Consider the following 22,882-nt stretch of genomic DNA (forward strand, 5'->3'; position numbering starts at 1 on the left):
CACACACAGACAATAAAATTTAAAAAAAGCTTTAAAAGAATTGTCTAATGCCCTATGCCATCAAAGGAAGGCCAATTCTGTCATGGAATTCATCTGTCTGCCCACCTCAGAAGAAATAATTTATGCCTTTTTACGTATTTTAAGACCCTTTTCAGTTTATATTTACACAAATAAAACATTGCTGTATGATTAATGATAGTTGTAATGTCATTTATCATGTAAAGTATATTATGCTTGGGTTTTATTTATATGTCCAGAATGAAAGACCTGGGAAGAATGTCTAATCTAGAGGTTGACAGTCAAGATTCAGAATTATATCTCAACTCTGAAGAATAATATTCCAAAGCCAAAAGATGAAAACATAACCTGTATAGATATTAAATCCCTGCACAAAGAATAGGCAACAAATAGAAAACTCTGATATAGCGTTATTTTATATGAAAAAGACCTACAGACTAGGTTACCACAGACTCAAAATGCAATAAAAATTCTCACATTTTGTCACATTAGTAATTCTTGTCACTGAAATAGAATCTACTTTCAGAATATTAGGACTTCATCCAAAATATTTTATTTTTCAAAAGATATGCCAATTTGTGGAAAATATACTGCCACTTTTATTTGGGAAAAGACAAAGTCAATGCCTAGCAAATGAAAACTTTTTTGCTACCTTTGGTCAAATATTCCTCACCAATGTTGGGGTTTTGACATGGGAATATGTAGAGATGGTCATTGTCGTAGTTTTCTGTGTTCCTTCTGAGAAAATGAACTTTCCAATGAGTGACTCATACTTTAGCAATGACTATTCACATAAAATATCTTTCCCAGAAGGTTTCAGTTTAAGGGCAATAAGAGTCTAACTCCCCCCTGATATCCACGCCCCAAGCTAGGAGATAGCTATTACTCTGATGCTTTCAGAAGGCTGTTGCTCCCTTTCCTGCCTCCTCCCTGCCCACTCCCTGCCCCCTCCCTGCCCCCTGCCTGCCCTCCTCCCTGCCCTCCTTCCTGCCACCCTCTCCAACCCCTCCCTGCCCCCACTCTGCCTCCTCTCTGCCCCCTCCCTGCCCCCTCCCTGCCCTCCTCCCTGCCCTCCTTCCTGTCACCCTCCTCAACCCCTCCCTGCCCCCACTCTGCCTCCTCTCTGCCACCTCCCTGCCCCCTTCCTGCTCCCTTCCCTGCCCCTTCCCTGCCCCTTCCTGCCCCTTCCTGCCCCCTCTCTGCAGCCTCCCTGCTCCCTTCCCTACTCCCCTCTCTGCCTCCCTCCATGCCCCCTTCCCGCCCCCTCCTTCTTTCTTCCCTCCCAGTTTTATAGCCTAGATTAACCTGGATTTAGGTTTCTCTTGCTTTACAATCTGGACCTCTGGGATTACAGGCACTAGCTATCACTCTCACCCCTCATTCCCACCTGTACAAATCACCAAATAAGAAAGTTTAGAATCTTTTTTTTTTTTAATTCATAGACGACCTGAAACTTGTTGTCTTGTAATTTTAAATATGGACGTAGTGACTGCTTGAGGCACAATAAAGTGTAAGTGCTGGGAAATGAAATTTCTTTTCAGCGAGAAATCAATATTATATTTGTGCATCTTGGTAGTATTTATTACTGATAATAAAAGGTAGGTAATTGTAAATTTTTCTTGACTATTTTCCATTTTATTCTATAAGTTAATAGCCAGTGTTTTATACAAACACACTGTTTTAGGTAACAGCCACTTGAACAAGAAGCTAAATTAGTGGGAAGCAATGTACTGATGTTTTTCTGAGAACATTAAGCCATGGTTTCCTTTGAGTCATCTGTCTTTGCTCTGATGTCTACTATAGCACATGAGAAGGAGATTCAAGGTCTTAACTCCATTACTGGCTTTATTCAGCGCTGTCAGGCCAAGAATAGGTGTTTATCTACTAGTGTGTGCTTCTCCAGAGAGACTAGCTCATTGTAATTCTCTCAGTTTTCCTTCCCCAAAGAAATATCTTTATCTCGGCTCTGTCTAATTAGCCAATGCATGAGGAACAGAAAATCGTGAGACAATCACAATGCTCATGGTTGCTGTTCTAAAATAAAAGAAGCAACAACAACAACAACAACAAATCCTCGATAATATTTCTATCTTTATTTTGTTGTTTGCAATGTGGAGCCAAATGGATCAAACAAGCATAGATTTGTGGTAACAGAGATGGTGCTTTTGTACAATATAACACACACTGTGAATCAGAGAAATATTTTTGCCACTTCTCTCACGTTGACATTGGAGTGACATTGTAATCCTGGCCATCTGTCTTCCTCCTCTAGACATCGATGAGTGTGCGGTGGTGAACGGAGGCTGCCAGCAGCGCTGTATTAACACTCTGGGCACCTTCCACTGCGTGTGTGATACAGGGTACAGACGCCATGCTGACGAACGCACCTGCATAAGTGAGTAAATATTAGAGCCAGCTTGAAGCCATTTTCAATGAAAATCGACCTGCCCATGCAAGGGGCAGAGGAGAGAGATTTTTCTATTATAAAAAATATCTATGGAAGCTGGTGGCATTCGAGTTCAGTTCTACCTTCTGGAATACAAAAGGCATTTTGCTATTAACAGATAGACAAAGACGGAGAAGAAGTGCAGGGATTAAGATTTACAAGCATAACTTGTTTCTCCACATATGTGGTTATTTCTATACTGTATAATTTTGGGCATATTTGGTGGCGTATAAATTTGTTATTTATTACTTATACAAACAAGTATGACACCAAACTAAAATGATGGGGTAACTTAAACCATGATAATTACTAGGTACAGTGATCTCATGTAGAACTGTCATCAGAAATAAATTCAAGACTAAAACTCAGACATCAACAAAATTATAAAGATTATATTCCAAAGAACTTAAAGTTACCCAAGTGCACTTAAGACTACACATATTTAATATAGGTTATAGCATATTCATTCTGCCACAAAATGTGCTGAAATGTAATTTTAGAGCAGTAAAATGATCATTCATCTATTCATTTACATGATCTCAAGATTATGGATTTCCTGAAATAAGTAAATGCTACTTTGGGAAATGAAAAGAAAGAAATAGAGTTCTAAGAACGCTTTTCCTCATAAGACTATCAAGACTCCTTGTTTTCTCTGAAATAGTCTAAATAAAAGTGTTTTTATTTTTCAGCGAGTTATGATTTTCTCCTGACATAACGATATGTTCCGCTTTTATCTCAGTTCCCTGTTTAAAGTAACTATTATATTAACAACTTAGCACCTGGTATAGGACACTTTCATTACTTACTTTGTTTATATAAGTTTTATTAACCATTCCATCCTTACCTAACGGTTGTTAGTAGCTTACAAAGTATTTTACAATGTGAAGTAGCGTGGGCGCACATACGCCTTCTGCCCTTCCTGGCAGGTGGGAGACGAGATCAGCAAGCAGACAAGGATGCTCTAGTCATGATCTGCTCTTGATGGTAGCAAGCAGGCTGTGAAACTGAGAAAGAACGGACAGAGAGGGGCAAGAGGGAAGAGAGGTCCCTTTTCAAAGTCAGATGAAGGCACAAATAGAAGGCAGACCCTAATAGCTAGGAAGTCGAATCAGCGTGGTGGTGGTCGCGAAAAGCTCTTGGGGCAGGTCAGTGGCCCCAGCAGATTTATTCAATGGAAACATCCTCTTGTTTTTGCAAGATCAATGGCATTTCCATTCCTAGGTCATGTGCTGCTAGCATCCCCTCAAACTGCAGCCCAATCCACAGCTGTGCAGGAGCAGCAGGGGCTGATGTATGCAAATGAGATATTTGTTGGGAAAGGACAAACTTAAGCCAGTGAAAGTTTTCTCTAAAGTAAAATCATTTTTGAAGTAATGGTTTATATGAGTCAGTAATACTGGGTCTTTGTGGAAAGGCAAAATAAACAGCAAGCGGAGCTAACTTTTGTCTGGGTGTAAAATTAGTTTTCTAAACTCTTAGCAATCAGTAGCTGCTCCAACTAGCCGCTCTTCTTCCCTTTGCCATCATTGTTAGTGTGTTAATGACATTTGGGCAAAATTGAGCTTCATTGGATTGAGATATTATGGTTTACCCCACCTATTTCTTGTCCTTAGGAGCCACATCTAACTGCCTATACATGAGGCTGCTATGACAGCAACTTAGCTTCTGCTCTGTATGTGGGTCAGGGGACAACCTCTGGCACTGTCCTCAAAAACTCTGTTCATTGCCTTTGAGGTAGATGCTCTCGTTGGCCGAGAGTCACCAACTAGACAAGTCCTAGTGAGTCCCAGGGGTTAGCCTGTCTCTTCAGCAGCCCAGATGTGAAGTGCAAGTATACACCACCATGCCACACATTTCTAAATGTGTTCTGGGCATTTAACTCTGCTTCTCATCTTTGTAAGGCAAGCATTGTAGTGACTGAGCTATAACCCTGTCCTCTGGCCTTCACAAGCACATACATACAAATGCACATATAAAATTGTATATGCATGTGCACACATGCGCACACATGGTTCATTGTAGGCGGAGACTGCTTATTTGGCAATGTCCTCTGTTATAAAATATAGCATCTCGCCTAGGGGGGCCGGGCGGTGGTGGCGCACTCCTTTAATCCCAGCGCTTGGGAGGCAGAGGCAGGCGGATCTCTGGGAGTTCAAAACCAGCCTGGTCTACAAGAGCTAGTTCCAGGACGGGCACCAAAGCTACAGAGAAACCCTGTCTCAAAAAACCAAAATATATATATCATCTCTGTGTACTTTTCAGTTAGCTATTGTCTTATTATTGGCATATATATTAGAACCTAAATAATGGTAATATGAAATGACAGCATCTATTTCCAGTCATTACCTTTGAACAACTAGGGAACAGAGACTAATGAAATCACCTAAACTTTTCGTATGTGGTTATGTAATTCACATTTTTAGTAACTTGTAAAGCTTTGGATATAAGTTGGCATACCACTTAAATTGTCTTGAATTTCCATTGTTAATACCAGCCTCAGAAAAATGTTCATCTCAGCTATCCGTTTATAAGCATACCTGTCCTCTGGTGTGTTTGCTGAAGTCAGTCTTCTCAGAGAGACGAGATAATTAAGCCACTGAAAACTTAAATGCATTCCCTTCTTTGCACCTTCCTCACGTAAGACGATTCATATTTTCCCCCAGAAATAAACAAATGCAATCACAGATGTCCACAATGAAATGCCTCAGAAAAAGGAGGCTTTTAATTTTTTCAGTCTTTAGAACACTCATGGCTCCATGCTACTTACTTGGAAAAGTCAGAAAGTGTCTTTATTTATTATCTCCTCTTTGGTCCCATTAAATGAAGGAAAGAGTAAAGTCCTCTACTATACAGTTTTATGTGGATATCACATTGTCGTACTTCAGTTACATATATTTAAATGTCACTGTTATATTTTAATTTATTACAAATATGAAGACATTGGGCAACAAGGATGATATAGATGCATAGCTAAGAAGCTTCAAAGTGGTATCCTTAGTGAATCTCTGAGCTTAAACATCCTTGCATGAGCCATTAATGAGCTCTGTCTTTTAAGATAATGCTGAATTTAAAACCTTGAAAATGAGAAAACCATTAGATGTGCCGGCCTCCGCACAATGGGCTTCTTTGTTTTCTCTCAGTGCTCCGATGGTGTCTGGGTTTCATTGCATGTGAAGAGGAGAAGCTTCTAAGAAATGCAGAGAGACTGACTGCCTTCACACTGGAGAAGGGGGTTAAAGACTTCATTGTAACTACCTTTCAATTAGCTGCATTATTTATGAAGAGAAATTAGGAACAGAATTCCTTTTGGATGACAGCTGATGTGTTGAACGGGTCTATGTCAGGTTAGAGAAGTTGTTTAGTTTGTCAGATTGATGACATTTCTCCGTCATTATCAAATTCATCAGCCTTACAATATTAAGCACTTTAGTGTGGTGGGCGCTAAATTTAGTCCTTGAAAGTTGAATTTGAGAAGTACTTCCCTTCTGCCTCTTCATAGCCATTGTGTGGCCTTTGAAGAAGATTAAGAATTTATCAAGTTTTAATCCAATGTTGAGTTTTAGGATCAATTCAGCATTTGTCCACTCAAATATCAGGAACACACTGAGATCTTTTCTGGATTTTTTTTCTGCACTTTTTTCTCAGACTTCAAACTACGGAAGTGAAGCCTGGCAGTTTTGAAGGACTGAGGTTTTGGTTCTGGCTACACCAGAGGAAAGCTGAGGGGTCTCAATGCGCTTCTTTTGTCCCTCTCATTTTCAGAATCTGTTTCATCTCCATCTCTCCCTCTTTATCTCTAATACTATCAGGACAATAACTCACAAAATCAATATTATGCATTGCACATGAGCATGTCCATCATAAAGGAAAATAGCATTACCTCCTCCCACTTCTGCAAAAAATGGATGCGGCTAGGCTATGGTGGCTCAAGCCTTTAATCTTAACACTCAGCAGGCAGAGACAGGTCTACAAGAGCTAGTTCCAGGACAGGAGCCAAAGCTACACAGAGAAACCCTGCCTCAAAAACAAAACAAAACAAAAAAACCAGAAAATAAAACAAAAAAAAGAGGAAAATCAAAGTGATGCCTATAGAGTATGGGGGAGACCTAGCATGGGTTCTGGGGCTAAAGGAGTAAATAAGAAAGGTTCTTTAAGGACCATGGAGTGATGATCTCCAGTTTCTGTGCCTGTGGTTAGGAAAGTCAGATCACACACCCACATGCACACACACGGAACGTATGTACACACTTTTTTACATGAACATAAAAGCCTCGTAGTGAAAGGTTCACACATTGGTGGTCTCCATAGATGGCATTTCTCCTTTGTCGCTTTGGAAAGGTTGTCTTCACATAATTTATTTTTATTGCATTTTCTTCCACTTATAAAATATTTATTATATACAATATCAAATTTAAAAACCCAACATAAAGAGCGATTTTTCCTGTGTTACCTAGCTGACTTTTTAATTCATTGTATAACAGCCGAGAATAAGATAAACTTTAAAATGAAGACATTAAGTTCATAGCTAGCACACAACAGACCCCCAGTAAATCATGGCTCAAGCCAATGATTTTGAGCTGTTATGTGTCTACTCCATCATTTCCCTATGGAACACTTATTCAAAGTAGAAGTGCTGAGCATGAGGGAGTTTTAATTGTGTGTAACTGAAAGTGTAGCATGTTAACTTTACATTCCTCATTTACGAATGTGTATTACGACCCTCGGGATCTGAGGGGGAGGTAATCTGGGAAGAATACATACAGGGAAAGTATCTGTCCCCTCTTTGTAGGCTAAGAACAGTAACTTTACTACAGTGATATATATATATATATATATATATAGACTATGTGAGCTGATCTAGTTACTTCATATAAATAGCTCAGTTTATTAGCATGGAGCCCATGAGAAAAAGTGATAAATCTTTTTTTTATCACTTATCAGGTAAAATCCTGAGTGGGTATTTGATAGCAAGAGGCACTCAGAAATTATTAGTTGGCACCTTTTGTTGCCCATAGCCATAGGACCAAATACAATAACAGGTGGTCAGTCCTTGTAAATCTAAATTTTGATGAGCCATGACGACGGATGAGTGCTTGTAGATGCTAGATTATGGCAGAATTTGAAAACTCAAATTTAACATCCGAGGAACAGAAGCTCAGTTACTGATTTCGTACACCTTATCCACAGTTCTAGTGAAATGGTGTTGGTGGTGAATGACAGAATTCAGTGTTGTTGGTTTGGTTTGGTTTCAGAACAAATCAAATTCTTAGCTGAGGGTCCTTCACAGTTTGATCACACCTAGAAATCTGGGGATTTATTCCAGGACCTGGTTCTTTGCTCAGGGGCAAACTCGCTATCTGCTGTTTTCCTGATGAAACTACATCAGGAAATTCCATCCTGCCTCTCCTCCTTCTTCATCTTCCTTTTATTGAAATTAGTTTTGCTTTCTCTTGCATAGCATATCCTGATTATGGTTTCTCCTCTTGCTACTCCTCCCATTCTTCCCCATAGGCCCAACTACCCCAATTTGTATCCACTCTATTTTTGTCTTTCATTAGAAAACAAACAGGCTTCTATAGGATTATAATATAATACAGATATAATACAGTATAATATAATATGACATGATAAAACAAAAACTAACAATTAGAATTGGACAAGAAAAACCAACAGAGAGAAAAGAACCCAAGAGGAGACACAAGAATCAGAGGCTCACTCATTCCCATGCTCAAGAGCCCCATAAAACACTAAGCTAGAAGCCATAACATACACAGAGGACTTGGTGCAGACCTGTGCAGGCCCTGTGTGTGCTGCTTCAGTCTCTGTGCGTTCATGTGAGCTTTGATCATTTTTTTTTTTCAGAGAGTTTGTCATCCATCCTTCTTGGTGTCTTCCATCCCATCTGGCTCTTACATTCATTTGCTTCCTCTTCCTGGGGGCGGGTTCATTGAACCCCAAGGCTAGGGAGTTGATGCGGACTTCCTGTGTAGGGCTGAGCGTCTCAGCATCTCCACCTCTCACTCTCTGAGTAATATCGCTAAATCTGTGTTTGTTTCCATCTGCTGGAAGAAAGCTTTTCTCTGAAAGCTGAGCACAGAATGTTATTAGGAGTCATTTTATCATTGAAGGTGTTTTGTTTTGGTTTTAATTTTAACAGTATTGTTTGGTTTTACCCTAGGTTCCTGAGCTATCTATTCTCGGATTCTTGGTCACCTGAGCAATATCCTATGTGGGTCCCATCTCCATGGAGTGGGCTTAACTCATATTGATATTGGTTGGTTATTCCCACAAGCCTTTGGCTGCAATTGCCTTAGCACATTTTGCAGACACCACTGCAGATCTAAGGGTTTGTGGCTTGCGTAGTGTTTGTGGGTCTCTTTTGGTAGCATGGAAAGTAACTTTCTGTACCAAAGATGCTAGAACACACAAGTGCCTGCAGAGGCCATAATTTTGTAGTCATGATTTCAGATATGTAAGATCTGTGAAATGCCATTTTATATGACCCCGCCTAGTCAAGGTAAAAGTAGCTCAGGGCAGCTGGCAAGATGGCTCAGTGTTTAAGAACACTTGTTGCATTTGTAGACAAGCAGAGTTCAGTTAGCAGCACCATGCCGGATGGCTCAGAACCATCTATGACGTCTCTGCAGGGTTCTGATGCCCCCTCCTGGCTTCTGCAGGCACTACCACAAACACGAACATGCACAGGTTGAGACATACAGTTGATGAAAATGAAAATGAAAAATCTTTAAAAGTTCTAGCACAGAATCCCTCCCAGTGGAAGATAAGGGCTACATCTTGCCTGTGCCTCACATTAGACTCATGTTGTTTTTAATCTCTGCAGTCGTGACTGAGGCAAAGTGTTTTTATTTAGTGTCATGTATAGAATCAGTGTTCAACAAATAAAAATTCCTGCAAAAGGCTTTGCTTTTTTTGGAGATGGATATTTTCTCTGTCTTGTGATCTTCTCTTAATTTGATTTAAAGAGTTAATGGTGCTTGCCTTTGGCTCCAAGAGCCTTGCTGAGTGACCACTCCACTAAGGACAGGATATATGTGGTTATCAATGAGAGTCAAGGGCAAAGGATGGTTTAAGCTCATTCATGTCTCCAACTAGAAGACACAGCAAAATCAGGAGTATGTCAAGAATCCAGCTGTAAGATGGTCCATAGCTCTGAAGGTCAGAGTTGAAAGGGCAAACAGCAAAGAGCAAAGTTAGGGTTAAAATTTGAGCAAAGAATAAAAAGAAAGACAAAAAACACCATGAACTGAGACGCTGAAGCCCTCCTAGGAAACATAAGTAAGACAGACTGCTGATGCAACCTTCCAGATCATACGGCGCCTGCTCCTGTAGGCTGGTGAGGAATACTGGGATATGGGAAATTCCCTGGGAATTCCTCTGGACTGAGAGGTCATGGGAGCTGAGCAAATGTGGTCCCATCATCCAGTGTCCTGACGTTTAAACAATTACATGGATGAAACACTTTGGAGTCCTGATAATTGGGCTTGGCCTGCAGTTTTGGTCATGTCCATCGTCATTAATGATTACCATACTTTAAAAATATTATCTCTAGCCCTCCCAGTCATCTCATAAGGTATTATTTACCATCACTATTTGTGGCAGACTGGACCTGCTCTGTCCTAGAGGTCAACATCAGAGTTTCAGAATAGGACTTGGGTTTGCAGGTTCGCAAATTACCGCTCCTGGCAACTTAGGGGAGCAGACTGGACTATGACTTACACTTTTTTTAAAATTTATTTATTTACTAAAAATTTCTGTCTCTTCCCCGCCACTTTTTGAGATGAATACAGGGCATAGATGACAAGCGAATGCGTCTGCTATGTAATTGTGACAAAATTCTCTCTTCTCAGTTTTATACCGTGGTGCTCTAGAATCTTATTTCATGTTCAGCTTTGGAGTTTAAAGAAATCCTCTATTTGTGTTAAAGAATAAAACTTGATTCATGACATCAGTACCTCACAGATTCTGTTAAGTGTAGCATGTTAGCTGTCTAGTTGGCCAATTAATCAAGTCAACTCTGCTTATGAACATGTCTTTGGGGGGAAGGCTCAGTTGTTGAATCCTGTCATGTTTAAACAAACAAAAAGACATGTCTACTACAAGTTATGTGTTTGAGTCTTATTGTTAAGGCTTTTTAAGGAAGAAAAAGACAGTAAAGTGTAAAGGGTTCATACTGGTTCATGTGATAAGTAGGTTCAGCATATACAGAATTAAGGAGCATGGTAAAGAAATTATTGTATGAAGAATCAGTATGAAAATAAAGGGGCTGGAGAAATGGATGTGCTTTCTACACAAGTATGAGGACTTCAGTTGGGATTCTTAGAACCTACATTAAAAGTGAGGCATGGTAATAGACAATTGTAATCCCAGTGCTGGGGAGTCAGAGACAAAAGGGGCCCAAGAGCTCCTGACCAGCCCATCTGGAGGAACTGGTGAAGGTCCAGGTTCACTGTGAGATTTATCTCAAACAATGAAGTAGATAGTAACTGACAAAAGTATATGATGTCAGTCTCTCTGCATACACACAGTACATAGACACCTTCACACACATATACATCCACCCAAGAATATGCATACATGTATAGCCTCCAGATGGGGACACACACACACACACACACACATATATACAAAGACTTGACAGTGTTTCTCCCACAAGATCCAAAGATAATCTAAAAAGGCCCAACACCAGGCATGAAAGCCCTCTTTTCGGTTGTTGGCTAGGGTTGTTTAAGAGACTCACAAAACATTACAGGCTATTGTTACCTCCCTCAGCTGCTACAGAAGTGCAAGGGAAATCCCTACAGCTGAAGGCACAAAGCACTTTCGATACAGGGCCCAGAGGCCCCAGAACTAGAACTGACCTGAAAACCTCCTACCTGAGGACTAACTCCCATGTTACCAGAAGGCACTATGATGCAAGTTTTCAGAGGAGAAAAGCAACCAACCGTCCAACCCAACTGTAATACCTGTGAAATACAACAGCAACTAGTAAAGCACAATAACCCTAAGGGCAAAACAGGAGCTCCATATGTTGGCAGTAACCAATAGCTCTCTAGTTTGAATAAGACCCACTAGCGTAGTGTATTTGGCCCCCTAAGCTCATAGGGAGTGACGCTATTATGAGGTATGGCTTTGTTAGAGTAGGTATGGCCTTGTTGGAGGAAGTGTGCCACTGTGGAGGTGGACTTTGAGGTCTCATATATGCTCAAGTAACGCCAAGTAGTTCAGTTCACTTCCTGTTGCCTGTGCAAGATGTAGAACTCTCAGCTATCTCTCCAACACCATGTCTGCCCACACACTGCCCTGCCCTACCATGATGATAACAGACTGAATCTCTGAACTGTAAGCCACCCAATTAAATGTTTTCCTTTATAAGAGTTATCATAATTATGGTGTCTTTTCACAGTAATTGAAACTCTAAGATACCTACCCATCAACAGATAAATCTTGCCTAATACTCAAAACCTGTCAACCTACCCAGGGCAATCTGAAGTCATGGGTCTTAGGGGAAAACCTACAGTGACCCCCTAAGCCAGCATAGGCTATAAAATGTCATAATTGACATTGTCACAGAGTATCAAGGTTAACTTTATTGAGTCTATATAATCTTTTGGATAAACATTATAAACATCAAGTCATAAACCTTTGCTCTTTCATTTAATAACTTCATGATTTGTAAAACAACACAGGGCATTTCAGGATTTATTCTTGTTTGGTATTGTGAAATTTGAAACTTTCACATAACATGGTTCCAGCATTACCAGAAGTTTTACCAAGTTGGTCTCTACAAAATGAAGTTCATAGATTAGAACCCAATGGCACAGCTGTGATTTGCTGGCTTTGCTTTGCAGTATCCTAGGATCCATATTCGTTTCTTTTGGATGTTAATACAATACATGATTCAAAGTTTTAATATTTAAAAGGGAATGATTTGACTGACTTTCTGCCTCCAATATTTTTTATATTATATATTGGGGGGAGGGAAACAGTTTAACATTTTTCCTGGACTCAGTAAAAATAATGCAAATTATTTTTTGTACTTAGCCTGATTAATGAACCCTCTTTTCTCTATGGAGAAGCTTCTGATTCCTCAAAGTTGCATTTTAAAAGTCAAGTCAGGAAGCAGTCTAGTTTCAACCTGGTCTTACTTATAAAAGAAAATGATTTAATAATCTTCATTTCTCATTATAATTTCCATAAGACCCTGTAGTAAAAGACATTTTTTTTTCATTTCTTGGTTTGGAAATTTGGCTTGCAAAGCACCGTATCACACAGGCAGAGAACAAAGGATTATAATGCGGAAGGAAAGACTCTGTAGTTGGCTTCTTACCTGCACCCCAAATGTTGAGACAGACTGTCCTGCCTTCATTACACCCTTGATTAAGCCCAAGGTACAAAGAATTCCAACTTGTATGGAATCATTGAACTACAAAATGCAAGGTGTGGGAGGGCAGGCTTCGGCGCTGCCTGACTGACATGTTTGCTAACTTGTCTCCTTGTAGCCAGCATACATTAGCACGTGCAGACTCCAATGCTGTAGGATGTACCGTGCAACAGAAGCAAAAATTATGAGATCAAGCATAATTGATATTCCACATGACCCATTAAAACAGGTCTCATTTAATGCACTTTCAGTAGGCTAGCCTGAATGGAGGCACCTTTTTCCACTTTGCAGCGAGACTGAGCAATTCCCTCAACCATCCCCATCTGGGGGACCTTGAACTGAGAGCACATGTTTAATGATGCCCGGACTAGCTATTGATTAAACACTGACAATGTTCAGAGGAATTGAGAATCAAAAAGCCTCCCCCATGGCCAGCTCTACCATGCTCACTTCTTAATAGATGGCAAAGGAGGGTTCTAAATGAGATCTGCCGCCCTGAACATCCTCAGAACTCCACAGGAGTGGGATTAATTTCTGCTTTGCAGTCCTTTGCAGCTGCCATGTCTAAAATGTCCATCATTCTGCAGGAACGAATACAGACGTCCCTCCTTTTTAATTTTTCATTTTTGTAGTCCTCATTTTTGAGTAAAAATAATTATATTACTTCGTTCTATTCAGTGATCGTATATCAAATGTGTAATAATCAAAGCTTGCTCTTAATAAATATATAAACCAAGGCAAAGACAGTTCTTGGGGGGGTTAATTTATCTGAATACTCATTTCCTGAGTCGAATCAAACAAACAAACAAAAACAAGGAAATGGCTAAAAGAAAGTGAATAATGAATGAAAATATCATGGGGAGATCTCAAAGGCAGGTCAGGATCTGCCAGAGGTGCAGATATTTTTAAGATGCTCTTTTGTCTGCGTGAGAAACTGTGACCCAGAACTGAGAATTGAAGCTGTAAAATATGTGGTTTCCAATGATGGAAACACCCAACTGTTTTAACTTCAACAAACACGGAGGGCACACCTAGAGGGTGTAGGGATGTTGCCTGGATCTTCCCCTTTTAAAGTTATTTAATCCTGCAACAATCCTGTGAAATACTCATTAGAATACCTTTAAAGATGTGAAACTGAAGCTTGGAGGAATTAAATAAATCTCCTTATTATCAAACCCTCAGTAAACAGGTGAGAACAAAGGCGTGAGGCCAGAAGCTGTCAGAGCTAGCTGCCAACCCAGATGTTTTGATTAACAGTCTAGTGAGCTGATAATCCCAAAACATCTTTCTTAGTTTAATAATATCTAATGAAAGGTTCAATGGAAAGCTTGGATTTTTAAAGTAGCTATTTGTTCTTTAAATATTTTTATTTGTGACTTTTTTGTTAGGCTATATGCCTAGGATAAAAAAAAATGAGGAGGTTGTAAGTATAAATATTGTAAAAGTAATCACAACCTGCCACTAGGAGGAAGCCATTGTTAATATCTAAACTTTTGCTCCAATCTTTTTGCCTGCCAGTTATTACTTTCTGATTGAGCCTTCACCAATTTTGTAATAAAGGCAGAGATCACACATCACATACTTTCACATGTACCTTCATATATACAGAGATATATAGGCATATTTTAACTTAAAACTACTTACTAAGAACATTTAGAGACAAATACTTCTGTATGTTTATGTAAGCATATATATTATGAAATGTTTCTATCTTTTCAAAACTGTTATTTTTTTGTAGCTGTTATTAGAAAAAAATAATATATTCCTGAGAAATTGTCAATAGATGTTTATTTATAAAAAGGTGAAACAATGAATATATATTTAATAATGAATATATATTTAATTTTTAATCTTTATTCCTTTAGTGAAAATTTTAGTGGAAATTCTATTTATTTATTTATTTATTTATTTTTATTTTATTTTGAGACAGGGTTTCTCCGTAGCTTTTGGTTCCTGTCCTGGAACTAGCACTTCTAGACCAGGCTGGCCTCGAACTCACAGAGATCCGCCTGCCTCTGCCTCCCCAGTGCTGGTATTAAAGGTGTGTGCCACCACCGCCTGGCATAGTGGAAATTCTTAATCCATTACAATTTCATAATGTTTTCTACCTTACCACTGTTGGCACCAAATTTCCCTGTCCTTTTCAGCCTCTTACTGATAAAATAAGTGAGACTGTACTCATCATTATTTCTTTTCTCAAGTTCAGATTCTAAAATTTTCCCCTAACTTCTCAAAATTGTGAATTTCATCTTAAGGTATTTCAATGCTTTTAATGAAAACAGAATTATATCACTTTGCCCCTCCTTTCCTCTCTCCAGCCCCTCCAAGCTTCCCTCCCTCAATCATTCTCACTAACCTCCCCTTCTCAGGTTGAAAGTCTCTTATTCTTTGATCATTATTGCTAATTGTGTGTGTGAACATAGGTATATATATGTATATATATATATGCACTAGCACTATATATACATTATAATGCATACATATATACATACACATGTACATACATACAATCTACTGGGTTCATTTTTTTGGCATTTATGGTCTTAGGGCTTGCCATTCTATAGTGGACACCCATTAAGGGGATTCACTCCTAGAAGAGGCTAATGCTCCTTCTTCCCGTAGTCATTAGTTCCTTGTAGTTCTTTTTTGAAGGTGGAACCCTGCCGTGGGACAATGGTCCATACCCTGTCACTTGTATTTTAAATAAACATTGGTTGGCCAATAGCCAGGCAGGAAGTAGAGGTGGAGCAATGAGAACAGGAGAATTCTGGGAAGAGAAAGAGTCAGTCTGCAGTCATCACCCAGACAGAAAGGAAGCCAGACACAGATCAAGCAATATGTGCTTGCCTCGCTGAAAAAGGTGCCAAGTCACATGGCTAACACAGACAAGAATTATGGGCTAATATAAGTTGTAAGAGTTAATAAGCCTGAGCTACTAGGCCAATCGGTTTATAATTAATGCAGACCTCTGGGTGTTTCTTTGGGGCTGAATGACTTTGGAACCTGGTGGGACAGAAACTTCAGTCAACAGAACCTTGTGAAAATTTCCCCAATTCTTGCTAACACAACATTGATTTTGCCATTGTTCCAGTCTTTTCTATGTACCTGTTTCTGGGAGAGAATGTTTCACAGCAGGCTTCCTGCTGTTTAGTTTCTTACAATCTTATTTCACACTCTTCTGTGATATTGCCAACCTGAGTCATAGATACAGGAGCTGTGATGTAGATGCATCTCTTGGGGCTAGGCTTCCTCTGTTGATCTCTGTATTGTACGCAATTGTGATTTTCTGTGCTTGTCTCCATTTGCTGTAGCGCCGTTTCTTTGATGAGACATGGTGGTACCTTCACTTATCTGTGATTAGAAGGGTACGATTTAAAAAGCAGTAAGAAATTATACTACTCTGGCAAGGTGGCAGTAGTAGATTATTTTCCAAGGCCATGGCCTCATGAGCCCCTGGAAGCTGCCTAGGTTTCCAGTACCAGGCATGATTTATCTCCCGTTGAGTAGGCTTTAAGTCTCTAAGTGCCACCAACATGTGAGTGCCACTAATTGTACCTTAAAACACATCTTGCCATGTAATGGCTTATGGGTATTACAGTGGGTAAGGCTGTTAATTGCTTCTGTCCTTGGAAAGTGTGCACAGAATTTTCTGGAATCGGGGGAGCTAGACCATAGGAAAGAGGCTTTCAGATCAGATCCATCTTAAGCCATCTGAGTCCTCCTTTAGCAAAAAGGACCTATCCTCAATCCCCAAAAGACAGCCAAGGACGACTGCAATAATCTGTATTATATGTGGAGGATTTTTTGAATATTCTGACCAATCATTCAAAATGAGATTCCTCATGCCTACCATTGGAGTTTTTGTTAATCTGTGGCTCTAGCCTAAGTATGGGGGTGGGTGGAATGGGGAGTATATAAGTACACTTAAGTGTATTGTGTATAATGTTAGGTAAATATAAAATAATATGAGTATTGAGGCATTACCAAACAACCTCAGTGTTATTTAATACAATCTTTTCTCGGTCTATCTACTTACCTGAAAATTTCATTATTTCATTTTTCTTCATACCTGAATAGTATTTCATTGTACATGTGTATCATAATTTCATTATTCACTCATCAGTTGAGGGAAATTTAGTTTGCTTCCATTTCCTGGCTATTTCACTAGGGCAACTTTGAACATTGCTGAGCAAGTATATTCTAGCTAGGAGTTCAAATATATTCTTTTATAAAGAAAATTATAAATATAATTTCCACAAATATTTCACTATTTAAGATTCTATAAATAGGGAGAACCAAACCATCATTTTGAGGATAAAAGCAACATGTGTGTGTGTGTGTTTATCTAAGTATACATGGAAGTAAGAGAATATGCATCAATATAGGAAAACAGAGAAAAAAGAAACATGCAGAACTAAAGCTGAACCACATCAGCATGAGCACTCTATCAGCTCCTGCCATGTCGTTGCAGTGAGTGGAAAATGAGCGCTGAGGTCTGTGCAATCCTGGGGGTCAGGAGTAGGTAGATGGAGGATGCCAGGGTTTCAATTCCCACACTTCAGCTATCATCAGTCTGTCTGTCTGCCTGTCTTCTATCTGTCTTGAGAAGAAGTGCTTACAATAGAAGAAAATACAATAGTTGATGATTGGAGAAAGAGTGATTGGTACGCCTAGAAGTCACAATCTGAAAAGCAACTATTGGGTCTACTGGAGTATAAGCCCTGAGAGTTTATAGTTTGACCATGAAAGCACAGTAATCATTCTGTTAGCTACTGCTAGGTGTCTGCTTGAACTGGGCATGGTTATATAACCAATTGAATAATTGACATCTAGTGGTTGCCCGAGGCTTCTTTTTGTTTGTGTTGTAATTTGTTTCCTTAGTTTTATTCATATTATATCATGTATCCCATAGATTATATATTATATTATGTATTACAGTAGCCATAGCTAGCCAAAGATGGGAACGAGAGCTGGTCTGAAAGAAAAGATTGGTCATACACTAGAGTATGGGCTCAAAACCCCTTTGGCAAACCTCTGTCTCCAAAACTATTTACATTATGATTCATAACAGTAGCAAAATGACAGTTTTAAAGTAGCAATGCAGTAATTTTAAGGTTGGGGTCACCACAACATGAGGGGCTATATTAAAGGTTCACATCATTAGGGAGGTTGGGAACCACTGTCCTGGAGCCTTTATTGAAGTCTAGGTCTTTCGTTGCTCAGATCCACTGTGGTAGATAGGGATTTCTAGGAAGCAAATTCTGAGATACGTTCTCTGGATGCTATACAAAACAGTGTGAGAATCAGCACCAGCAAAGGGGGCAGTGAGGGCAGAACTCAACAAAGGACCGGCTGGGTTACAACGTGGCTGAGCAACCTCCCTGGGCTGTCAGAAGTGGAACAGCCCTTGATATTGTCCCTGCCACTGTGCGCGATGCCGGAGCTTTACATGTGCAAAGGACCAATCAATCATCAGATAGAGACTGTTGCAGGGTTGGAGTGTGACCCTGGGCAAGGTGGCTCTTCTCAGCCAGTGGCAGTTTCTAAAGAGAGGCTAAACTGAAAACTGTCAACTGCCAACAACTAAATAAACAGTAAGAGAACGGTGCATCTCAGTTCTCACGTGGAAGCACACCATGGTATCTACTACGATGACTTGAAATAGCATCTCACTATGTTACTGTAGTTTATAATGTATGTCAAGAACCCTAGGCAGTCTTTATTTTTAAACTTCTTGCTTAGTTCTCTCTCTCTTTTCATATGTGTGTGTATAAAGACTGTTTACTTTTTGCATGTAAGTTGCAAATAATTGTTTTCCATAGTTTGAGTATATTATTCACATTTTACTTAGTATACTGCATTTCTTAGATTTTTGTATTTTCTTTTTTGTATGATCTCTGTTTTAGATAAATATTTACAAGTAAGTTTATTTAGTCTTTTCAGAGTTTTATTTTACTAAACTTAATATTTTATCTATTCAAAATTTCTTCTGGAGTGTAATTTAAGGCAATAACTTAAATTATGGATATATATGTATGTGTGTGTGTCTGAATGTGTTTGAATATGTATGTGTGTGTATATATACATATACACATGTACAATATATTTGTGCCATGTGTGTATGTGTGTGTTATATTTGTGTATTAGTCTTTTCTTTTTTTTTATTTCATTTTGTTGGATTTTCGAGACAGGGTTTCTCTGTAGCTTTTGGTGACTGTTGGTGACTGTCCCAGAACTAGCTCTTGTAGAACAGGCTGGCCTCGAACTCACAGACATCTGTCTGCCTCTACCTCCCGAGTGCTGGGATTAAAGGCGTGTGCCACCACCAACCAGCTCGTGTTAGTCTTTTCAGAGTTTTATTTTATTAAACTTAATATTTTATCTACTCAAAATTTTTTCTGGAGTATACTTTAAGGCAGTAACTAAAATTATGGATATGCATATGTGTGTGTCTAAATGTGCTTGAATGTGTATGTATATATGTGTACAATATATGTTTGTGTGGTGTGTATATGTGTGTATGGTATATGTGTGTATGCATATATGTGTGGATGACATATGTGTATTGTGTGATTCATGTCTCTGTTCCTATACGTGTATGAATGTATATGCATACTTGTGTGTATTACCCAGATAGTCTAAACCACCAGAGTGAGCAACTATAGATAAAGCAGTAGGTGATTATGTTTCTTACACATCTAAAAATCTATATCTTTTTGCTTATATCAAGCATATATAGTCCTTCATTTCTCACTGTCAAATCTATGTATTTGGGCATTTGACAAATGTTTAAATTCTATCTGGACGTCTTTCTATTGTTCCTTCCCCCATCTGTTTTCCTTGGTAGCTTATTACTAATTTTAAAATTAACTTTGAGCTTGTTTTTTTCAAATTGTTTATATTTTATCCTCCAAATCGTACATGGAATAAAAAAAAAACACATTTTCTGAATGTTGAATGAATAATTTCCTTTTTATGTCATCTCTATGGTTCTTAAGTTCTCTAAGTTGAAAGCAATGTCAAGATTATCCCACAATGTGAAAAGAATGAAAAATGGCTGCATAAATATTTACTAAAATCATATGTACATATCTACTTGTTTTTCATTTTTCTAAAATGTTGCCGCTCAAAAAATTTTTTATGTTTATAAAGTGGCCATCTGACCTTCACACAGTATGTCTATGGGGTGAAACTCACAAGGTCTTGTGTGCATGCTGCTGTAGTTGAGTTGACTTTCAAGGCCAAATGTGCACACTGCTGCAGTTGAGTTGACTTTCAAGGGTGTCATTGAGCCTAATTTTGAACAGCTCCAAACACAGAAGGAAAGTTTGAAGCCTATAGAATGACCTAGATGGCTGTTTTTTTATTTAATTTAGTCTTTCATTTACTTCATACGTAGATTGAGATATGGATAAGACACATAATTTATGGAGATGAGCAAAGCATCAAACTGTGGGGTCTCCTCTTAAAAAGCTGTGAAGAAATTCAGGTAGTGATAAACTACTTCACTTTGGCCTGCAGAAGCCTAAGTCCAAGCTTCCCATGACCGAGCACAGCCCATTTGTGCAGGGCTGGGCGTGATGACATGGAAGGACCAGCTAAGATTATGGCCCTGGGGAAACCACAGGTTGACTGCAGGCGAATGTTTAATAGTGATGGTTTATTGGCCTGAAGAACCCTTTATTGTTGTCTCTAATTCAGAGCTGGTTTTAGAAATTTGATTTCTAAACTACACTCATTTCTAAGTTCCAACATAGTTTCTCATTTCCGGTTCCTTGATAATCCTGTATCAGAATTCATGAGATAACAGTTTTTGCAGAGTACCTTCTCATGAGCTTGTGAGGATAAAATACAATTAGAATCTTATGTGTGCTCTTAACATGTCATTTTTGATGGAGCATTCCAAACGCTCCTTAGAAGGGTGTTTCATATCAGCAGTAGGCATGTATGTGCCAGGGACTGGAAGAGCAACCAAATTTTTCTCTCATTACCATGACTTCCTGGAAGGATATTGTTCTCCAAGTGTTATAAGCAATGCCATTAAGAAAGAATTACATCTTATTAGAATGAGGATATTATAGACAATGATTATGTTGTTTGTCTTGAGTTTGGACAGTTTGGATTAATATATGAGATGGTTTTTTGAGGGATAGGGGAATAGTTTAAAAATATATTATCCAAAAACCCCTCCGGAATCAGTTGGAAATAGAAATATATTCCCTTTGGCAGTTGATTTCTCTGCATACTAGTTATGCCCAAACAAGTAGAGGGATTTTTTTTTCTTGACATCTGTTTTATTTCATTCCCTGCCTTTTTCAGTGTTCACGCTGTCAGCTCTTGCTCTGTTAACAATGGGGCTTATGAGCCGGGGTCTATTCAGATCCCCGTTGAATGCTTCAGGCATGGGTGCCTTCCACACTGCTAGCTCACAGGAGACGGCAGAGGCTGAAAGGAACGTTCTGTCAGTGCGCAGGCTCCGCTACAAAAGCAACAGCCCTGGAGAGCAGTAAACCTGTCTTCAATACGACGTGGCAGTTTGCCAGATTGTTTGAAGGAATACTTTCCCCACAATCCACTTCGCTCATTGCTGGCCATAAACAGCTATTTCTTTTTGGATTTTTGATTCAAAAACCATTTGTGGCCCTGGATTGGCAGGCGTTTCCTTTGAAGGAGGGGTAGCCACCTATCTCAATACTATCTGTGGTGGTGAGCTGTGATAAGATTTCAAGATTTAGGATGATCCTGGGTATTCTATATGAATTGGTAAAAATTCCCAAAACAAAGATATTAGGAATATTGTTTAGCTGTGCACTGTAAGCAGATTGAGTGAGGGCTCTTATTCGCTGATATGTGTTTTCTTTCAAGAGAAACACTGAATATATTCATTGCAATTCATAGTAGTGGTTTTGATTAAATGTATGCCTCTGTCTTTTATTTTTATTGAATTAATTAAGATTCCCTAAAAAGGCTTGGATTTTTTTTTTTTTATAGTGCCAGCTCAGCTTTTTAGCGGGAGCATTTGCACTGCAAGCGAAAGACCTGAATTTGGTCTCAAGAACCACATGAAACAGCTAGATGATCCCCACTTGTAACACCAGGGGATCCTGTCTCAAAACAATGTACATGGTTCTGAGGGAAACACGTGAAACTTGTACACTGGTCTAAACATATCCGCACACACTCATGCGTGCACACACAGCTTCACTTTCTATCTAACAGATAATTTTCCTGCACTCCTCTCTAGAGAAAGGAAATGCATATCCCAGCACCGTTCATCCTCCAGATGGTTACAGATTTCTGACTCAAGTCACATGTTTTGTGTTATATTTTATTTTGTTTTATTTCTTATCCCTGGAGTTCAATGTTTTCCCATCTTCCAGTCTCCTTATTAGCGAGCCTCCGGCCAGATGACGATGGTCCTGTACCCAGCCTCTCGATAGTGCTCTTTTCCGTCCCCACCTCCTTCCCAGCTTTTTTACTCTCAAGCACACATTTCAGATCCTAGGCTTTCTTTGACCATGAATCGTTATTAGACCCCTTGAAGTGATTTTAAAAAGTGACTGCTTCTGGTTTTTGTGCAACCCACAGTTTATTTTCCAAAATAGAAAGCAGGGAAACACTCTGGACTCAGCATTTCGAAGTGCTAGGGCAAGGTAAGGATGATAGTCATAGACATGAAGAACAATATCATACATGTTTCACAACAGAGAATAGAGAACACGGTGTGAATGAGGCATGGTTTATCTGAGCAGTTATGCACGGCTTGAGGCATGGCTGTTCTGTGGCAGTTCCTCACAGTAAGCTGTGGGAAGTGGCAGGGGCCGTTTTCCTGAGCACCAGCCAGAGTGGATCTAAACCAATGTCACTAAATTACTAGTTTCAGAGATGTATTTTGTGATCTGGACTCACGGAGCCCTGGGGGTTCCCGAACTATGTGATGGGGACGATAAACTTAAGTTCCAGTCCCTCTCCGTCTACCTCTAGAGTGAGAGCTGGAACTACAGGCATGCGCCACC

The 22,882-nt window shown here is 39.3% G+C and overlaps 1 protein-coding gene across 5 annotated transcripts in view; it reads left to right on the forward strand.

Moving 5' to 3' along the window:
• Window positions 1-22,882, forward strand: part of LOC142836509 (EGF-like and EMI domain-containing protein 1) — a 626,698-nt gene that overhangs the window by 441,522 nt on the left and 162,294 nt on the right. For all 5 annotated transcript variants that reach the window (XM_075950806.1, XM_075950804.1, XM_075950805.1 and 2 more), the window contains exon 6: window positions 2,291-2,413. In XM_075950806.1, the coding sequence (XP_075806921.1) occupies window positions 2,291-2,413 (123 nt within the window). The remainder of the gene's footprint in view (window positions 1-2,290; window positions 2,414-22,882) is intronic.

Source organism: Microtus pennsylvanicus, chromosome 16, assembly GCF_037038515.1.
Source record: "Microtus pennsylvanicus isolate mMicPen1 chromosome 16, mMicPen1.hap1, whole genome shotgun sequence".
Taxonomy (NCBI): Eukaryota; Metazoa; Chordata; class Mammalia; order Rodentia; family Cricetidae; genus Microtus; species Microtus pennsylvanicus.